General features: G+C 37.0%; 1 protein-coding gene across 2 annotated transcripts in view; it reads left to right on the top strand.

The window, feature by feature from the left end:
- The first annotated feature begins 2,292 nt into the window (after positions 1 to 2,292).
- Positions 2,293 to 18,304, top strand: part of LOC124605704 (mitoferrin-1) — a 42,732-nt gene continuing 26,720 nt past the window's right edge. Inside the window, exons 1-4 of one of the 2 annotated variants that reach the window (XM_047137568.1) lie at positions 2,293 to 2,623; positions 2,786 to 3,008; positions 3,093 to 3,149; positions 5,912 to 6,485. In XM_047137568.1, coding sequence (XP_046993524.1) covers positions 2,507 to 2,623; positions 2,786 to 3,008; positions 3,093 to 3,149; positions 5,912 to 6,485 — 971 coding nt within the window. In that variant the 5' untranslated portion in view covers positions 2,293 to 2,506. Of the gene's footprint in view, positions 2,624 to 2,785; positions 3,009 to 3,092; positions 3,150 to 5,911; positions 9,409 to 18,304 lie in introns of those variants that run through there. The other variant, XM_047137566.1, reaches the window with a different exon arrangement.

The raw sequence follows: 18,304 nt of genomic DNA, 5'->3' as shown, positions 1-18,304 counted from the left end.
CAGCTAAATTACTTCTTTCCTTCTATAGAACTTACTGTCTCTCGAAGCTCAACGATAACTGACAACTGTTTCAATCAGTAATTCTCAGCCAGCACGGTGACTGGAAGTTGGTCACTATAACACCAAAGACCACATGTTCATTACCAGTGCAGAAGGAGTTGAGACAGGCGATCGTGCTGGATTCCACAAATGTGAAATCAAATTGAACTGCGCTGCCAGTGCTATGAATTATTCCCACTATAAGTATGACTTTTGCGCCGAGCTTTCTGCTGCAAAGACGGACTCATAAGCACCTTTGTGGGACTCCAAAATGGTGTCAGCCTCTACCGCACTGCTACGTCAAGTCGATCATGACGCCATGGCATCCTAACCGGAATTCGGTGTGGCACTCTTGACGTCCCAGCCCGATCTGCTTCCCTCACGTATTCCCTGCCTATTCCTTGGCGCTAAAAGGTGCTGGTCGCCAATCGCAAAACTACAAACCACTGCGGTTGAATCACGAGGTTTCCCGCCAACAGAGAATCCCGCCAAAAGCAGCGCTTCTTTTCCAGCCTCCAATGACAACATGAAACTCTCCCCTACTACCAAAAACGTTCATTTTAGCGCTGCAATCTTACGTCACAGATTTTTACACGAACTGCACGTTCTCCAGCCAATGTTCATAGCCTCGGAATTGGATTAAGGAAATTCAGAGTGGCCCGTTTGAGGCAGGAGTCTGTTTCCTGTGGCCCTCGCTTTCAACAGGCAGCAGAAGATTCTTCAAAAGAATTGGGGAAACATGGAAAGGCGGCCCCGACTCTTCCACATAGCACCATGCTGTCCTCGACCTGGTCATTAGCTACAAGCAGTTGTTGGGGAGGACAATGCCTGGTGCCCCTGTGGGTTCCCAGTCAGTCTCACTTCTAAGAATCTTACATCACCAGCTCGCAATATTTTATCATAAAACACTAGATTAGTGTCATAAAAGCGACTGGAATTAAATTTTTTTTAACAAGTGGAAAGGTTGCGTTTTTCGTTCCGCTCGGTGTTATATGACATGGCCAAACGTATGTTGCGAATGAATGGTAGCATTTGTATCCCGTATTCTTATAGTGACAATGATGTCTGAGTCGTTTCATTGTTCCCTTTAGATGAAAATCGACACGTCTACTATCTTGCGAAGTGCAAGGACATCTTTAAACTTTTCGAATTGAAAATTTACATTCAGAAACATTTAGTCACAAATCAAGCAAATACAGCCATACTGGAGATATCACTTTAAAGAGTGCATATATGCATTTCTTATGCACTTGACACGTTCCACCTCAAATTGGTTTCCGTGAGATTGATAAATGGAACACATAACTAGCTGTATGCAAAAATAAGCATATGTCTTGGGGAGAAATCTGGAATAAGGTAAATAGCAAGATGGTTGTATTTATATGTTTATGTATCTTAATAAGTTGTGCATTTTTCTCCCATGTTCTAAGCCGACAGAGAGTGCTGAGCCAGAGAAAACCAACAACAAATCAGTAATTTTTGGAAAACATTTACTTCCTTTGTCGTGCTCATCCAAAGAATTTACATGATTTTGCTCGTAGTGCTGCTGTGCGTCCCTTTTCGTCAGCATATATATTATTCGTTGCAAAACAGTAAAGTTTGATACACATTTGGTTCGAATGAGAAGCTTCGTATGAAGCTTCCATTAAATTCTTTGTGATATTTATTTCCACAATGTGTGTCCGGATGCATCTGTGGCATGTTGTTACTCTTCCGTTTCAATAGAAAATATGAATACCACAAAGCAGCTTTCTGTCAGCAAGAAAATCAACATTCGGGTCTTGGAAGTTACTCGTGTGTGAACCTTGTGTCAGCGGTGTAAGAAGGAAAGGCAATGACTTGTTTTGAAAATATTTGAAGTGCCTATCAGTGAAGAAATAGAACTGCGAAAATTTAATTCAATTAACAGTGAGGAAAATTTAGTAAGTTTCCTGGAAAATGCCGTGATTCACAACTACATTTATTATACGTTTTCAACGTAGTCTAACGCTCCAAGATGCCGCAATTTGCCGGCACGTAGTTAGTTCCCGAACCGTTTCAAAGATCATGGTGTGCAGATATTTCAGTGCGACATGTCGAAGCTCAGCAGTCAGTGTCTGCGCATTTGATTATAATTTGAGTGCTTAATATATTTAAGAGCGAGTGATAAATATTGTAGCAGAAACATTTTCAATAATTTCTTAATACAACAGTGAATTGCAGAATGGACGATATATTTGAAAAGGCCGCTCGGAGCCTGATGTCGGTATGAGGATATGCGCAACTATATCTAGCAGGCACTGACTTCACCACGATTGCACGGAACCACTCAGAGCATACTTCTTGGTGAGGAGGAGTGGTTGTGTCGACCTGAATTGTGGTGTTGTGTCTGTGTGAGAGCGTGACAGTTATTTTGACGAAATACAAACAGCCAAGGACAGTTCAACAGGTTCCGCAGGAGTGTTATTTATCTATAAAAAAGACTATTATGGACTTTGATGACTATGAAACACTTCCAACAAATGATGTTGCTACCCATATGACGGCGGGAGCCGTCGCTGGTGTAATGGAACATTGTGTCATGTACCCGCTCGATTCGGTAAAGGTATGAATCTAACAAGTGTGATTTGTGCGTTGTTACCGCTCAGTCGTTTAAAGAATAATTATCTTTTTTGGCTGTTACCCAAAGTTTGTAACAGTGAAATGTATTACCTATAGCACACTAAATGTAAACGTGTAATTAGAGAATGTATTTTTGTATTTGTAGACGCGGATGCAAAACCTGTCACCAACTCCAAATGCTACGTATAGAGGAATAAGTGAAACACTATTTCGCATGGTGAAACATGAAGGAGTTCTGAGACCTGTTCGAGGAATGAGTGCAGTTGTTATGGGGGCAGGACCAGCCCATGCGCTATATTTTTCATCGTATGAGTATGTAAAGAAGTCTCTCACACAGGCATTACCCTTCAATAGTCACGTGGCTGTTGGTGAGTCTTACAACGCCTGTCACCATATAAAAGTGATTACTTTTGCATTTCACTGAATAACATCAATCATTCCTAAATATTTAGGTACTGCTGGAGTGGCTGCGACGCTCCTGCACGATGGTGTGATGAACCCAGCTGAAGGTGCGTAGACTTTTTAGATTGACAAGCCTTAATGTGTGTTTTTGTTTTGAGGGGGTGGGTGGGGTGGTAGGATTATAACAAGAGATGTGGGTTTGTTTACAAGCGCACCCACACTACTGGAGGAGGCCGTTACAGTAATAAGATGGTTGTGTGTAAACATGACAGAAGCTGTATTTGAATCTGTATCTTAAAGGCTGCCAGAACCCACTGCCTAGCACCTGTGTTTTACACTCAGTTTGAATGCAGACAATATACTGACACTAAGTTATTCTGAACCTATAAATCTGAGAGCCGAATTTCTTAGCAGTTTTTAATGGGTAGTTGTATATTACATCATACAAATAAGTCCTTCACTAAAAAAAGACTGTAATTTTTCACAAAGTATGTGCAGAAGCAGTGCTTCATGTTATCGAATTGCAGAAACATTAGTATTCTAATGTACGCGTGTGTAAATTACTTTGTCATCGATCTTAAAAATGCTGGTGTATTATCATTGACAAATACTTAGCGTAATGCATGACAGAGATTGCCGCAGTTTAATTTTATACATGCCAGGTGTATGTTATTTTGGTAGTTAAAAACAACTAGCCTGCTGCACAGATTGAATTATAAATTTAATATCAGTGAGCTTACGGCAGAACAGATAAGATACTATTCTGCAAGAATGAAAATGGCTTGATTCCCTGTATTCTAAGTGACCAGAAGTGATGCCAGTTGTCATCTGTATTTTTCAGTTGTGTAACTTCAGATTATTCATACAAGTAATATCACAATGTCGGTCAATGTCACAGGTTGACTAGAAGTACGTAATGCACTGTAAAAAGATGAAATGGGCTTGACGGCAATGTAACACACCAATAGTAGGAGTAAAGATAGCAAGGCATTTACGACCTTCCCATGTGCAATCAGTGAATTTCTAATTCATAAAAAGTCTTTTTAATCAAGTTTTCTATTTCATTCTTTAAAGTGTCATTAATGACAGTGTGTGCTGGTAAATGTGTGTTTTGATAAATTCCAGATCTGTCTAGCTACACTATTTAGTTTAACAATCCATTTGTCAGTCAGGTGCTAATAACATGTATTGGTGGACCACGTCTCTTAATTTATTATTGTTGTCGGTTTTCTTTTTCGTTCAGCAAGCATCTCAGTGCAAATCATGAAGAAGTTACCCAGTATATTTCATCCTATGAAACATGCCTAATAGACTTACCATGTCACCTTAAAGCATTTTTTCATGTCTGAAGAGCAACCTCATGACGGTATGCAGTGTGCTGCCAGTGGAAATTTTTTATAGCCAGGCAATAGGGTTTGTTACACATGCATGAAGTTTTCATAAAAATAATGACTTGTGATCAATTTAGTAGGTCCTGCACAGATCTGTGGGTGGTGCCACAGTAATTTTGAATCAACTACAAATCCAGAAGTTTGACAGTCAGTGGTTTATTATGTTTGCAGAAAGTTTAGGGCATGGATACACAGTTTGTCATTGCAGATAAATATCTCTTGACATTAATAGATTAACCACATGAAGTAAAGAAATGTCATTGAAATTTAGTAAATGTGGATTCTTTTAGTGTTATCAAGTGCTTGATCATACTGCTTTTGTAAAACTATTTGTGCTTCCTCTGTAAAACTCTTTTAAACAAGTTACTGAAAAAATGGGGCGTGTTCAGGCGTGTGTATGCCATGTAAGTGTTGAATGTGCTTGTAGCAATGTAGTGTATTTACATAGAAGTGCATCATACTGTGCAGAGCAGAGCCGAGCCTACTTTATACCTTTGTTTATTTCTGTGTTCCATTCATGGGTGTAGCAAGGAAGATCTGGTTGTCTAGGGAACTTAGGAAAGTAGAAGCCGGCCGGAGTGGCCAAGGGGTTTTAGGCACTACAGTCTGGAACCGCACGATTGCTACGGTCGCTGGTTCGAATCCTGCCTCGGGTATGGATGTCTGTGGTGTCCTTAGGTTAGTTAGGTTTAAGTAGTTCTAAGTTCTAGGGGACTGATGATCTCAGAAGTTAAGTCCCATAGTGCTCAGAGCCATTTGAACCATTTTTTTTTATGAAAGTAGAGAAACTTGGAAAAACTCATCATAGAGAAATACAATAAGTTTTTGTGTGTCAGTATGAATTTTTGTGAATTATTTTCTTCTGATCAATTCCATTGCATTTCGCAAGTGTCTTTGTTATCTACTGTCTAGAGCACGTGGTTACAGTCTTACCAAGTAATCTTGAAGTGAACCCCGGTCACTTGAGCAGCACAATAAATTAGAAGTTTCAGTGGAAATGAAGTGGTCTATTGATTAAATGTCTAAAACGGCGTTACAAAAGCTTGAGAGTTAGTAAGTGGTGGTTTTAGACAACACTGTAAAATTGTTGAGTGTGACAGAAGTACTTAAGGTAAAGTGGATGAGGAAAACCATCAGGTGAACTTTCTATAAGCACTTCTCTGTATTCTTGTCTGCTGAAACATTTGGAAAAGAATGAGGTGTGAATTAATTCACTCTACTTTTATTTGGTCCATTTGTAAATAATTGTATTTGTTGTTACACCATTACGCAGTATGGTGGTAGAATTGTTATATTTTAATGAAGTGCCTGTACTTAGTATGTCTCATCAATATGAAGACCTGTTTCTAATGTAAAATTTTTTTTTCTTTTTCATGCTCTGCTGTCAAACATCGGAACTCCGACCGCTTCGCAACGCATCAAATACTGCACATGTAATGTACCACCTGTGCCACTATTTTGAACTGTGTTGTTTTCAGTTGTCAAACAAAGACTGCAAATGTACAACTCACCATATAAATCATGCCTAGATTGTATGGTAAAAGTATATCGTGCAGAAGGGCTCAGAGCATTCTACCGTTCATACACCACGCAACTGACAATGAATATCCCATTTCAGAGTATTCATTTCATTATATATGAATTTGCCCAAAGTTTAACTAACCCAGAAAGACACTACAATCCAAAAGCTCATATGCTGTCAGGAGCCTGTGCCGGTGGTGTTGCAGCAGCTGTAACGACACCACTTGATGTGTGCAAGACATTACTCAACACACAACCTGTAGCAGTGAGAGAATCGGGTTTATTTCATGCCATAAGGACAGTATACAAGTTGGGTGGTCTGAAAGGATATTTCAGAGGAATCCAGGCAAGGGTCCTCTATCAGATGCCATCAACTGCTATCTGTTGGTCAATGTACGAGTTCTTCAAATATCTTCTCTCAAATCCTTCCACTGACCAGCTTATGACAGTGATGTCACAGCCATCAGACAGTCCAGAGATGGCCTTAGTTGAAAAGCAAGTTCCAAGTGGATCCATTGCAGGAGTAGAAAGGTGGGCATGTGGTGCAACATCGTCTGTCTCTGGTGCTGGAGTGTATGGAGCGTATTCATTCAATACGGTCCATGGCTCCGATACATCTCTTCCCAAGGGAAGCTCGTATCTTGAAATTGTTCATAGTTGAACAATTTCTGTTGTGTTAATACCTAGAAGTATCAGTGTGTCAGTGATTGCAGCTGACAGTGGCCATGAAGTTGCAGTATGTACAAAACACTTTCTCTAAGGATAAGAGCAGGCTTCTGTTTTGGAATTACATACAAAAATTTCAATTCCTGTGCTACACAAGTTACTGTGTTTAAAAAGTGTTTCTCATGATAATTACTTCTAAAGTCTGAGGTAATAGAGAGAACTATTTTGTAAGAGTGGGAAACATGGGTTGAGTGTACTGAGATGTTTATATAGTTACTGATCTGCTGTGCGGATCTCATGTGAATAATACTTGTACATTTTCGTGTAATTTCTGCATGTTAATTGTTAACTCGATATATGAATATCAGTGACAATGTTCTTGCCAAGCCAGGTTTGAATTAGATCTGAAAAGCAAAAGAAAATGGTTGAGCTGACATGACCAAAAAAGAAAAAAAAATTAAGGTTAATTTATTTGAGAAAGCTTTGAGTACATGCACAATGTTATGGGTGAAAACGGTGTTCTTTGTTGTTTTGACATTAGAATGTTCCTTGATTGTCATAAAGTAGGAAGTACAAAGTATTTATCACACGCCATCTCCCGGGAATGTGAAAGAGATCTTTAAATTATATCCCCTTTTTTTCCATAGTAATGGGAATTGCACTCGACGAATGACTTGCCATCTTGTTTTAAATGTGATTGACTGTTCCTGAATTGTGTTATCATTTGGCATTTAATTTGTGGAAGACCAGTACACGATCCATCATGTTTTCTCAAAATACTTCTGATAGTGGCAGTGGGATTTTTAAAAAGACTGAGCCCTTCTGCAGGTTAAGCTCTGTATATTTCAGCAAACACCCAGCAGAAAATTATATATGTCGTTATTTGTGTACCTTAATGTTCTTAGAAGGTATATAATGAACACAGTTTGCCGCATAAAGATATAAGGCAAAACTGTTATTGGTGGAAAGTGTATTGTCATAAATAAGTCATACTTATTTAGATTTGGAAGGTTAAATTAATATTGTCACGACACAGTGAAGCAATTACACTTCCTGTTAGAAGTCGAGAACCATTGCTTGTAAGTAGGCCCTTAACAGGTTCCTCATATAGACTTTGTTTGTCTCGGGAAAAATATGGCTTTGAAATAAGCGTCATATTATGAACTTTTTCTTCATTGGAATATTTGCGCACCATTTAGTTTTTTGTTTTGCCTGGTGTTCTGTCACTCTTTTTGATTTAATAAGTGTGCACTTTCATTTATCTTTGAAATTCTTGCAGCATGTGCTCCTCATTTGCTGACATGAGAACAACACAAAACCTAAATTTCTCCTTATGTACTTTGAGCTCAAAGATGCTGTTTCCCCAGTTTTTGTGCATGTATGAAGATTTTTCTGTTCTCTTGAACCTAGCCACATAGAGCTTGTCCTGTCAGCCCATTTTCTTTGTATTTATAGAGGTTCATCAAAACTTGCATCATTTGTTAAAATTATCCATTCACAAGATCAGTTTATATCCAGAGATTCCTTTGCAGTTTGAACTTAGCTTACTTTGATTGAATCAAATGAAATTTTAATCTGTGCAAAATTCGCTCTTCAGCAAGAATGAAATTTTCTGACATTATTTAATGGTCACTGTGTGATAGCAATGGAGAAGACTGTGCTGTCTATGCTTGTTGAAAATGAGTCATAATGTTGGTAAAATGAGTCATAAAGTTGGTAAAATATATTTATAGAATGCATAGTATGTTACGGTAATGATATAACTTCCTTATACAATGAATGCGTTTTTTCCTCTTTTTACTATTTTTGTTAGTTGTGGTGGTTGGATAATACTGAAATGCTCATCTCTATCAAGAAATACTGCATTTCCAATGTAACTGATATTCATAACACATTAATTCACTAAAAGATAAAGATGTATCAGGTTGTTAGAATTCATCTCATGTTCTGCTCAGTTGACTTTGTTAAACTGATTTGCCAGGTAAATATATGCAGAGCATTTGTACAACATAATGTTCTTATTATTTGCAGAATACCAGTTTGATGAATCTTTCAAAGTGCATATACAATTTATTTACATTATTCAGATATTCATATGACTATGCTGGTTTCAAAATTGTTTCCTGCATTGTGGGAATTTATTTTCTTGATTTGGTCTATATTTTCTTATTGCTTTTGACATTCTCAAGTTCATGTTGCATGAATGAAAAAAGATAACTGATTTTCCCCACACCTTTTCCTTCCACTCCCTCAAGAACTACTAGTAACTGATGAAGAACGCAAGTGTGACTGTGATAATGTCCTTATCATTGAATGATGATATTGACTTTTAAAGGAAGTAATATCATTAAGGCAAGCACTGTCACGTAGTGTACATAAGAAACACCATCAAGCAAGTTTATAAGTGTTTTAACTCCTTGATATATTATTTACTTTTTTATTGATTTTCAGAAGGTACTGAATATTTCTGTAAAACAGGAGGTAGCATTCCTGTATTGACAAATTGATACAACAAATTCTCATTTATTCTGTTGCTTTCATTGGAGCACTGTTTGTGAGACAGGCACTGCCTATTAGTGTGTTTTTGAGATACTTAATATTAAAACAAAAATCTTATAGACTTGATTGGTATAGGCAGGCAAAAGCATGGAGTACCTGCTGATGAATTTGTGTAGTATTAAGAATAAAGAAATGAAATTAATTCTGTACTGTGATTGCTGTTAAACTGTGTAAATCTATTGTATATAAACAACTGATTTTAATTTAAATGAAAAACTTTATTTCTAAATTTGTCATTGTTTGTCATTCCTCTGTTAAATCCAGTGTTTTCACACATCAACGTAAAACATTTTTTTTTTTGAGATTCCATTTATTTTTGTGCCAGCATATCGTGAAGTTACATTCTATGTCTTCTGTAAGCGAAGCACACACAGCACTCTGGTACTGTTGATGCAAGGTTTCTGAATTGTTTTCCTCTTAACCTCAATGGCACATTTACAAGTGGGATGCTATCATCAAATGGTCCCAGCTTTACTTCACCTTCATTGTGATACTGAGTAATGTAATGTGTTGCATTGATGCATGGTGATTCACCTTCAAATACAGATGTGGTCATGCTACATTGATTTATTATTTCCTCTTCTCAGTTGCTTATACAGGCCTACAATTGATTTGTGTTCCTCTTCAGACCAGGTCAAACACCCTATCTCTATTGGAGTAGTTGTCGATGCACACTGAAAATTATATTTTACCTAGCATTTCACTGTAACTCTGATGCTTCATAGCAATTGTTATTAAGAGTAACACTTAACTATTTTAAGGATACTATATTCAGTATTATTGGAACACCTTTATTATTTATAAATGACCAAAGGTTTCACAGGATCTTTTTCATCAAATAATTATGTGCAAGGGAGTGAGTATTTTGCTGTGTTTGGTTAATGTCTCTAGTGACATGTACATTAATTTTGTATTTGTTTGATCAATTGTTGAAACATCGATAACAAGGGCTCCACTTTAATGTAATGATATTCACAAAGACATTTGAATGAACAATCAAAAAACTATAGTGTGTGCTAGCAGCAAGGAATGGTGGTGTACTTTTTGTATCGTATTTATGCTTGGAGGGTTTCAATGCAGTGAATTTTGTAGATAACACACATTTACATCAGAATGAAAATTTAGATTGTAGGTGGAAGAATGGTTAGATTGTCTATATTAAACGCTTTTCAGGGTCACTCTATGTAGATACTTGAATCCTGAGTGACGCTGAGACTTACATTCGAAACAGTGTATGCCATGCCATTAATGTCTCCTGGCAAGATGTGCCGTACATTGATTGTTGGCAGTCTCAGTGGCAGCACCCTCATATAGTTAGTGTCCTAGTAGTTTGAGTGAATCTGGCACAATGCAGTTGCAGCCAATTGGACTTCATGCCATCAGATTAATGGCTATCACTCCCTTTATAAAGCACTTAATTTTATGGCCATTGAGTGCACTGCAAAGCTTTATCTTGAGAGAATTAACTTTGGAAAATGACATTCCACAATACCTTAGTTATTCTAAGAGTGTCACAGTTCTCTTTACCATATTACATGCACTTATAGTCTCTTCAGTGACTGCAGCTATATGACTTACAAAAATAATTGTTCTCACTTTCTTTGACAGTCATTCTTTGGAAATAGACACTGTTGGCGCATAGGCATGCTCATTAAAATGTGACACATCATCTTATAATAATTAATATGTTCAGTTTGTTTTGGTTACAGCTATGGAATTTGGAGGGACTATATGAACAGTGCTTCATTTTATTAGTCAGGTGTACTTGAAATATTGTCAACTTGGTCATGGGAGTAACAAGTTGTCTTACTGTGCCATTTGTTGTTTCGTAATGATAATACTCCCCTCCCCTTATACTGTTCGTTCTCCACAACTTCCCAACTCCCCTCATTTTATCAACTATGAAGTTACTGTGTGTGTGTGTGTGTGTGTGTGTGTGTGTGTGTGTGTTTGTTTGAAAAACCACTTTCTTCCTATTTCAAAATTAATTCACTGAGTGTCAAATCTTTGAAATTAGCTGTACTATGTATAGATCTTCTACCAAATACTGACATATGAAAATTTGTGCCAGACCAGGACTCAAGCAGAATTTTCCACTTATTGTAAATTACGAGCCCCGCCTAAACCACTTTGGCTACCCATGCATGCACCCTTGACCAACCCAAACTTCCACGTCACACTGTCTACATCCTTATATCAGAGTCATCTAAATACATGGGAAATCTGAGTTTGTCTCACTAGATCTATACATAGTGCAACAGATGTCAAAGAATGTGCGTTTACTGAACTAATTTTGAATTATTTCATACAGAAATGGATCGTCAACAGCATCAGTTCTTTCAGACATCCATGTAAGTTCTTCCTACTTGTTTGGAACAAAAATGAGGCAATTGTTGCAACAGTTTATTTTTCATTAAGTAATTCTCTTTAATCTACGTCACATTGACCAGTGTGTTGGAAAATTCTGCATACATGGATGTTCCTCAAATATACTGAACAAGTTTCATTGTGCAGACTTCACTGAACAATAAAAACACTTTAATGCAGGTATGAAATGCACCGACAATCAGGTCTTCCACAAACCATAACTCTTCATTTCTTGTTTATTCCAAAATCCCATTCAACTGCGGGGTAGATTATGACATGCATAAATATGATTTGGTATGCACACTGCTTACACCTGTACTCTGAAAGCCACATTAAGATGTGCGGCAGCGGCCACTTTGTGTACTACTGTCACTCCCCCTCCTCATTCGCTACTCCAATTGTGAATGGTCTTCAGGCATAACAATAGTTGGTAGGCCTCTCTAATTATACCTTCACGTTCTTTCCATGAAACATATGCAGGAGGAAGTAGTGTATTAGCTGACTCTTTTAAGCGTGTACATTCTCTGAATTTGGACGGTAACTGTGGCGTGCATGTTTGCTCTTGGAGCCTCTGTAACTGGAGTTGAACACTGTAACACTTCTAAATTAACCTGTGCTGAAATGTGTTGCTCTTCTTGGAATCTTCTGTATTTCCTCTGTCAATACTATGTGTAACAAGGTCCCAGATTGATAAGGAATATCCACATATTGGTCAAACAATGGTTTTTGTAAGCTGCCTCCTTCATGGGTGGGCAACACTTCCTGAGTATTCTTCCAGTTATTCTGTCTGGCATCTGCTGTACCGCCAGTTAGTTTTATGTGGTAGTTCCAGTTTAAATTGCTCCTTGCTCATGCTCCTAGATACTTAATGAATGTGGTTGTTTCCAGTCAGCATTCTGCAATTGTGTAATGTTACAATAAAGGATGTTTCTGCCTATTTATATGCAATAGATTACATTTGTTTATGTTGAGGGTCAACTATCAATCTCTGCACCAAGTGTCGATCTTCTACAGATGTTCCTGCTTTTTTGTACGGTTTGTAGTGTTGCAAATTCTTTGTATACTGGGTGAGTCACATAAGACATAACACCCTTATTATTTTTTGAAAAGACAAGAACAGTGAGATACAATGGTTGTTAATGTTGAGGTTGAAACTCTTCACAAAATAGTCTGAAAAATGAACTAAAATTTGAAAGCAGTTAGCCAGTCGGCTATTGCAATTTAAACACCGTGTGAGGCTCCGTCATTACATGCAATAAGAAAGACAGCCCTATGCTACTAAAATAAAACCTAATTTCCTGTATACCTTAAATACAGGGTCAGCTATGAGTTTTGCATATGGAACTGTGACATATGCTAGCTTTTGGTGCAACAAATGAGGCCTAGGAAAACTATTTCAAAGACTTATACATTTCCAAGTATTTGTAGAAACAAATATATCCCATTAAATGCTCCCCAATCCTACATGTCAAAGCTGAAACAGAAATGTCGGTCATACATACTTCTAATGACAGACAATCCTATTCAAGGGATACAGAAAACTACTATATTAACTTCCACAGATTTTAGGAAAAAAGTTAATTATGTGTTCAAGCTGTTTGCCATTGGCTGTGTGGTGTATTTGCATTCGCTTTTAAGAGACAGATGAGCAGATAAAAGTACAGTGGGTAATATGCACACATCACCTGGCCTAATTAATTAAGGTTTCACGATAGACAGCATCTTTCACTGCTCCCATAGAAAGAAATCAAGGAGCCAATGAGGAGGCTTCATTGGCCACTGTACTGCACCATTCCATCCTATCCAACAGTAAGGAAACATTTTATTCAGTATTTGCATTGCAACATGGGAAGACTGATTTCGAGAGCTGTAGTATTGGAGTCACTTACACTGTCTCTTTATCAACTGGTGCCTCTTTCAGTAGAGCAGATGAAAATGTTCATAAGAATGTGTGCATATGTATTTCCATTTAACATCCTTTGTATGAAGTAGGGTCCAACAATGGAATTTCCTATGAAGCCACAACCATAGGTTTACGCTTCATGGTCGTCGTCATACCTGACAAAGCCAGCGCGCATTTTTCAGCTGCCCAATAGTGCATGTTACGTCAATTTACATTACTGTGGTTCATAAACGTTGCTTTGTAAGTACTGGAAAAATATAGTGTTGTCTCCCAATGATCAAACCAGCAAAATTCTGTATGACTTTAGAAATCACTTTCTCCTAGTACCTGGCTAGTGACAGATAATACCGCTAGAATTTATGTTGTTGCAAATGACACTCCGGGCTGATCCCATGTTCCTTGCCAATATGTCTTGTGACACCATTTGTCGTATAATAGTAGCAAGTCTAAGCACTCATCAGTATACATACCTGCATCCAAGTAATGTTGAAGCAGAAGTGACCTGCCAGTAGATGACACTGTTCCCTCTAGTTCTGCAGTGCAGACAAATAAACTGTCATAAGGCTTGAGACAACAACATAGCCTTGTATGTTTATGTTTAAAATACAATATCCAATTTTACCAGAACTTTCTTTCAGTTTTAGAATATTTTTTGGAATGAGTTTCAACCTCAACATTAACAAGCGTTATATCGCTATACTTTTCTTTTCAAATGCTTTTGGATACCATTAAAGTAAGTATACCATTCTCTTTAAAAACAGTCATACTTGCTTTAATATCTTGATCGCTACAAGTGTTAAGTCACTTTATCATATACCAAACTAAATGCCACTTAGCATACTATCATTTGATCATTTGTTGATAACCTCATTTCGATATCTGAAACCATTCATAAAATAAAATTGCCTAAAACCCTATTTAGATATCTGAAATCATTCACAAAAAAGGGGTGTTATGTCGTATGTGACTTGCCTTATTAACAGAATCACCCCTGAAAAAGTCATTGAAGTTACAGCGTTTTCTATTAGCTCATTTATATGTACTGCGAAAAGTAATGATCCTCTAAGACACTGTTGATGTATCCACAGTGTTATTTTTGTGCCAAAAGATTTCGCTTTGCTAAGATTGACATGCTATGTTGTCTTCAATCTAATAAGAAATTAGCGTTGATATTGTGTGTGCTCGTATTTTGTTTGTCAGACAGTATTGTGGAATTGTGCTGAACATCTTCTGGGTGTCTAGGAATTTTGCATCAACCTTGGCCCTCTGCATTTCATGTACAAAAGGAGTGAGCTGAATTCACACAATCATTGATTGCAGAATCAAAGTTGATTCCTACAGAGGAGAGTTTTAGTCTGCAGAAATGTCTTAATCCGAGAGCTTAAAATGTGTTCCAGAATTCTGTGGTGTACTGATGACTGTGGTATAAGCCTGTAGTTTTGTGCATTTTTCCAATCATTGGGAATGCTTCTCTCCAGCTCCCTATGGTGTGCTGCTGCTGCTGCTGCTAGAAAAGGAGCAAGTTCGTGTCCGTAACATTGTTTTTGCACTGCAGTTTTTCTTGTGTTGAATGATGGTATACTATGAATGGAAGCAACATTTTTATTTAATGAATGTAACAATGTATTGTGCTGACAGTGTTTCAAAATTTAGACTAGTCATTGTATTTATGAAAAGGTCAACATTTTTGCTACCTGAGGCTAAATTAGGTGGCAGATACATTGCTATCAGCTTTAATATTGATTATTTTTATTTGGCAAAGCACTCTGCCATGACTGTTCTCTGTTTAACCTTGTCATATGGATTGTTTAAGCTTTATGCAATCTGTCCTTTTTGAATCCAGGTACCAAATTTAAATTTCACATTTTTGCACAATCATGACATCTTTTTTATTTCAGTGCTCTTATAATTTTTTTGTCTTCTACTGTATACTTATTGAGAAAGGCAGTTGCAAAATTTGAATTTGTGTATGTGTAAGTTGTTGGTGGTGTTTAATAAATTACCTTATTTTAACATTTACCCTGAGTGTGATGAGAGTATAGCTAGGAGACTGTACTCCTTATTTTTGAGGAATGGTATTAATCTGAATTTAGATTTTCTTCAGTTTCTGTAATCCACTTCAGACAAATGTTATCCTGATTCTATAAACAATCTAGTCAGTATGTTGCCGCATGGCAGCTCAGCTGAGTTAATCCTCTCTGTATAACAATCTTGGTATTGATTTTTTGTTTTTAATTCCATCAACACAATGCTTGTTAACGAGCTGCATGTTCTTTAATTAAAATATATAGTTTCATGATTGTTTACAGACATTAATTTTACATTCTCATTGAGAAACTACCTGTATAAAGTAACAGGACCGGTTTTTCATGGTATGAAGAGGGAGAATAAGAAATAATACATTTTTAGGCAGGAAGTTTTGTAAGGGAGTGGTTATATTTATTTCAGAACTTTAAACTGTACAAAATACATCATACTGAATAACAAGCACCTTCTTCCCATTACATACTTAATTCATGCAGCTCAAGACTTTGTGCAAATCTTTTTAGTTGACTTAGTTTAGGTGGCTTACATGTTAGATAATTCAACTGTAACTGTTTTTGTTGATGACTGTTGATCACATCTATATTGTAATGCGTTGTTGTTGTTGTTTTTGGTGGTGGTGGTGGTGGTGGTGGTATAATGGAGAATGTGAAACCTGGTTTCAGCTCATAGCCACTTCATCTTGAATGACTCCAAGATGGCCATTGAATCCAACAATCCCATCCAACAAACATCACATGCCGTAACTTCATGAGGTGCTATGTAGAGACATGGAATTTAATGCGGGGCAGTATCAAAAATTCTTGATGAGGAATTTTATCACTATCCCTTTCACCAACTTGGTAGATATGGCAATGAGAAGTTTAGACCTCCAGGATTTGAACCAATTGCCTGCTACTAAAGTGCAAATGTACAAATGTGCCTTAGTGACAGTGTCACTGTACTTTAGATTAGTTGAAAATGTTGATCTTGAGGTTTCTGGGGACATTCAGAAATTGGAGATTACACATAAATGCTGTTCTTGTGTTTCACCTGACATTGTTTGTCTTGCATTCAGAATTTTCTCTCCCTGTGGTGACAGTTGGAACTTAGGTTGGTTGCCACTGATCTTGTTCACGTGCATATTAAAATTTACCAGATAGAGTGTGTGATGGTCTTTTTCTAAATCCACAGTGCCAATTTCATTGTGTTATCATTTTCGCTTATGAAAAGACTGCTATCACAGAAGCTCTTACAGTAGAGCAAATTTTGGATTATCTGATAATGCTGGCAAATGCAGAGAAGGTGCTTAAAGTGTACATTATAAAAACTAATTAAGGTGTATTGTGATAGCTGGTATATGACCTAATATCCGTGTTTACTGCAGGTAACCAGGCCCAAGTTAAGTGTGGTATTCACGGGGCTAATGTTATTTGGAAGTTGTAAAAATTTTCACCAGAAGTGCTCCACAAAGAGAAAATTATCTCATAAATATATTTGTACTGTATGTAGTATGTTAATGAAAGGAGAAGTCTCAGTGTGTAAACTTTAATTGAATTATCATTGTGTTGAACAGCTTGTAATGTGAAAGGGGTTACTTTGACAGTTGTTTCCAGTATCCTTTCCTCAGCCTCATTGAGAGCCCACTTTGCAGTCTCACCTTTGGCTCTGTACACATTCCTCCCCAAAACATAGTTTCTTAACTATAGGAGAGCTACTATTCTCATATTTGCACTTCTTTTTATGGGTTTCACTTTTGTTTGAGCATGGGTTTCAGTTTTGTTTGAGCTTCCACAGGCCTTAGTCTTCATGAATCAATCATGTAATGCTGTGATCCTTACAGCTTTCACCTTGACTGTATCACATTGCATTGTTCTTCAGGAATTTCAGTTATCACTCTTGTGATTGTTATTAACAGCTAGTAACTCATGGTGTTTTGATAAACACACAGGAGTGCAGTGAAGCAAGATGAGTAAATATTCTAAGGTTGTCTGCTAACTGTCAGATAAAAATGATTAAGATGATACATGTTCTTTGATCTTTAAGTAGTTCCAGCCTTCCAAAACTTCACCTGCTAATGTCAGATGCACAATAATAAATGGGTAAGTGAAAATTTCCATGTTAAAAGGATCTTTGTTTATATTATGTAAGAACACAGTTAACCTATTGATGTCAATGTTGTATATAAATGTAGAGAAAGTACAATCAGCAAAAAATGTCTGTTCCTACAAGAGGGTGCTATGTCCTTGATGTGCTGTATGTCATGTTTTATGATTACATTCTAGACATAATTTATAGAAACAAATTAGACTGCAGTTACAAGAACACATGCAACATATTTGATAGTGGGAGGCAGCATATGCAAAACAAAAGGACTGACCAAATGATCCTCTCCTATGTAAATTTCTGTAAACCATAAGAGCAAAGATTTTATTTTTGTTAGATTGAATGTTGGGTCTTTTCCAAATATTGCTAGGAAATTACAGGCACATTGAAAACTTTCACACAAGATGGAAATATAAATGAGCAGTAAGGTAGGAAAACACTTTCATCAAATTTGTGAACTTACTTTAAAACAGACATTAATGAAAGGTTGTTTTTAATATACTTTTCTTGTAATTGTAATCTGCTTGCTTCCTGTTTATATTCCGTCAAATGGTTTTTGAAGTTGCATTTTGTCGTGCAGTGAGGTAACAAATTTTAAATTTAATTGTGATGTATGTATTTCTTTCCCAATTGTGATGCAGACTGTTTCTAAACAGGGCACCTCATTCACAGAAAAAAAGAGAGCAAATTATACAGATGTCTTAATTATAGTATGGGGCATACTGTG

The sequence above is a fragment of the Schistocerca americana genome, chromosome 3, assembly GCF_021461395.2.
Source record: "Schistocerca americana isolate TAMUIC-IGC-003095 chromosome 3, iqSchAmer2.1, whole genome shotgun sequence".
Classification (NCBI taxonomy): Eukaryota; Metazoa; Arthropoda; class Insecta; order Orthoptera; family Acrididae; genus Schistocerca; species Schistocerca americana.
The sequence above is the reverse complement of the archived record's forward strand: the minus strand, read 5'-3'. Positions and strand labels throughout refer to the sequence as shown.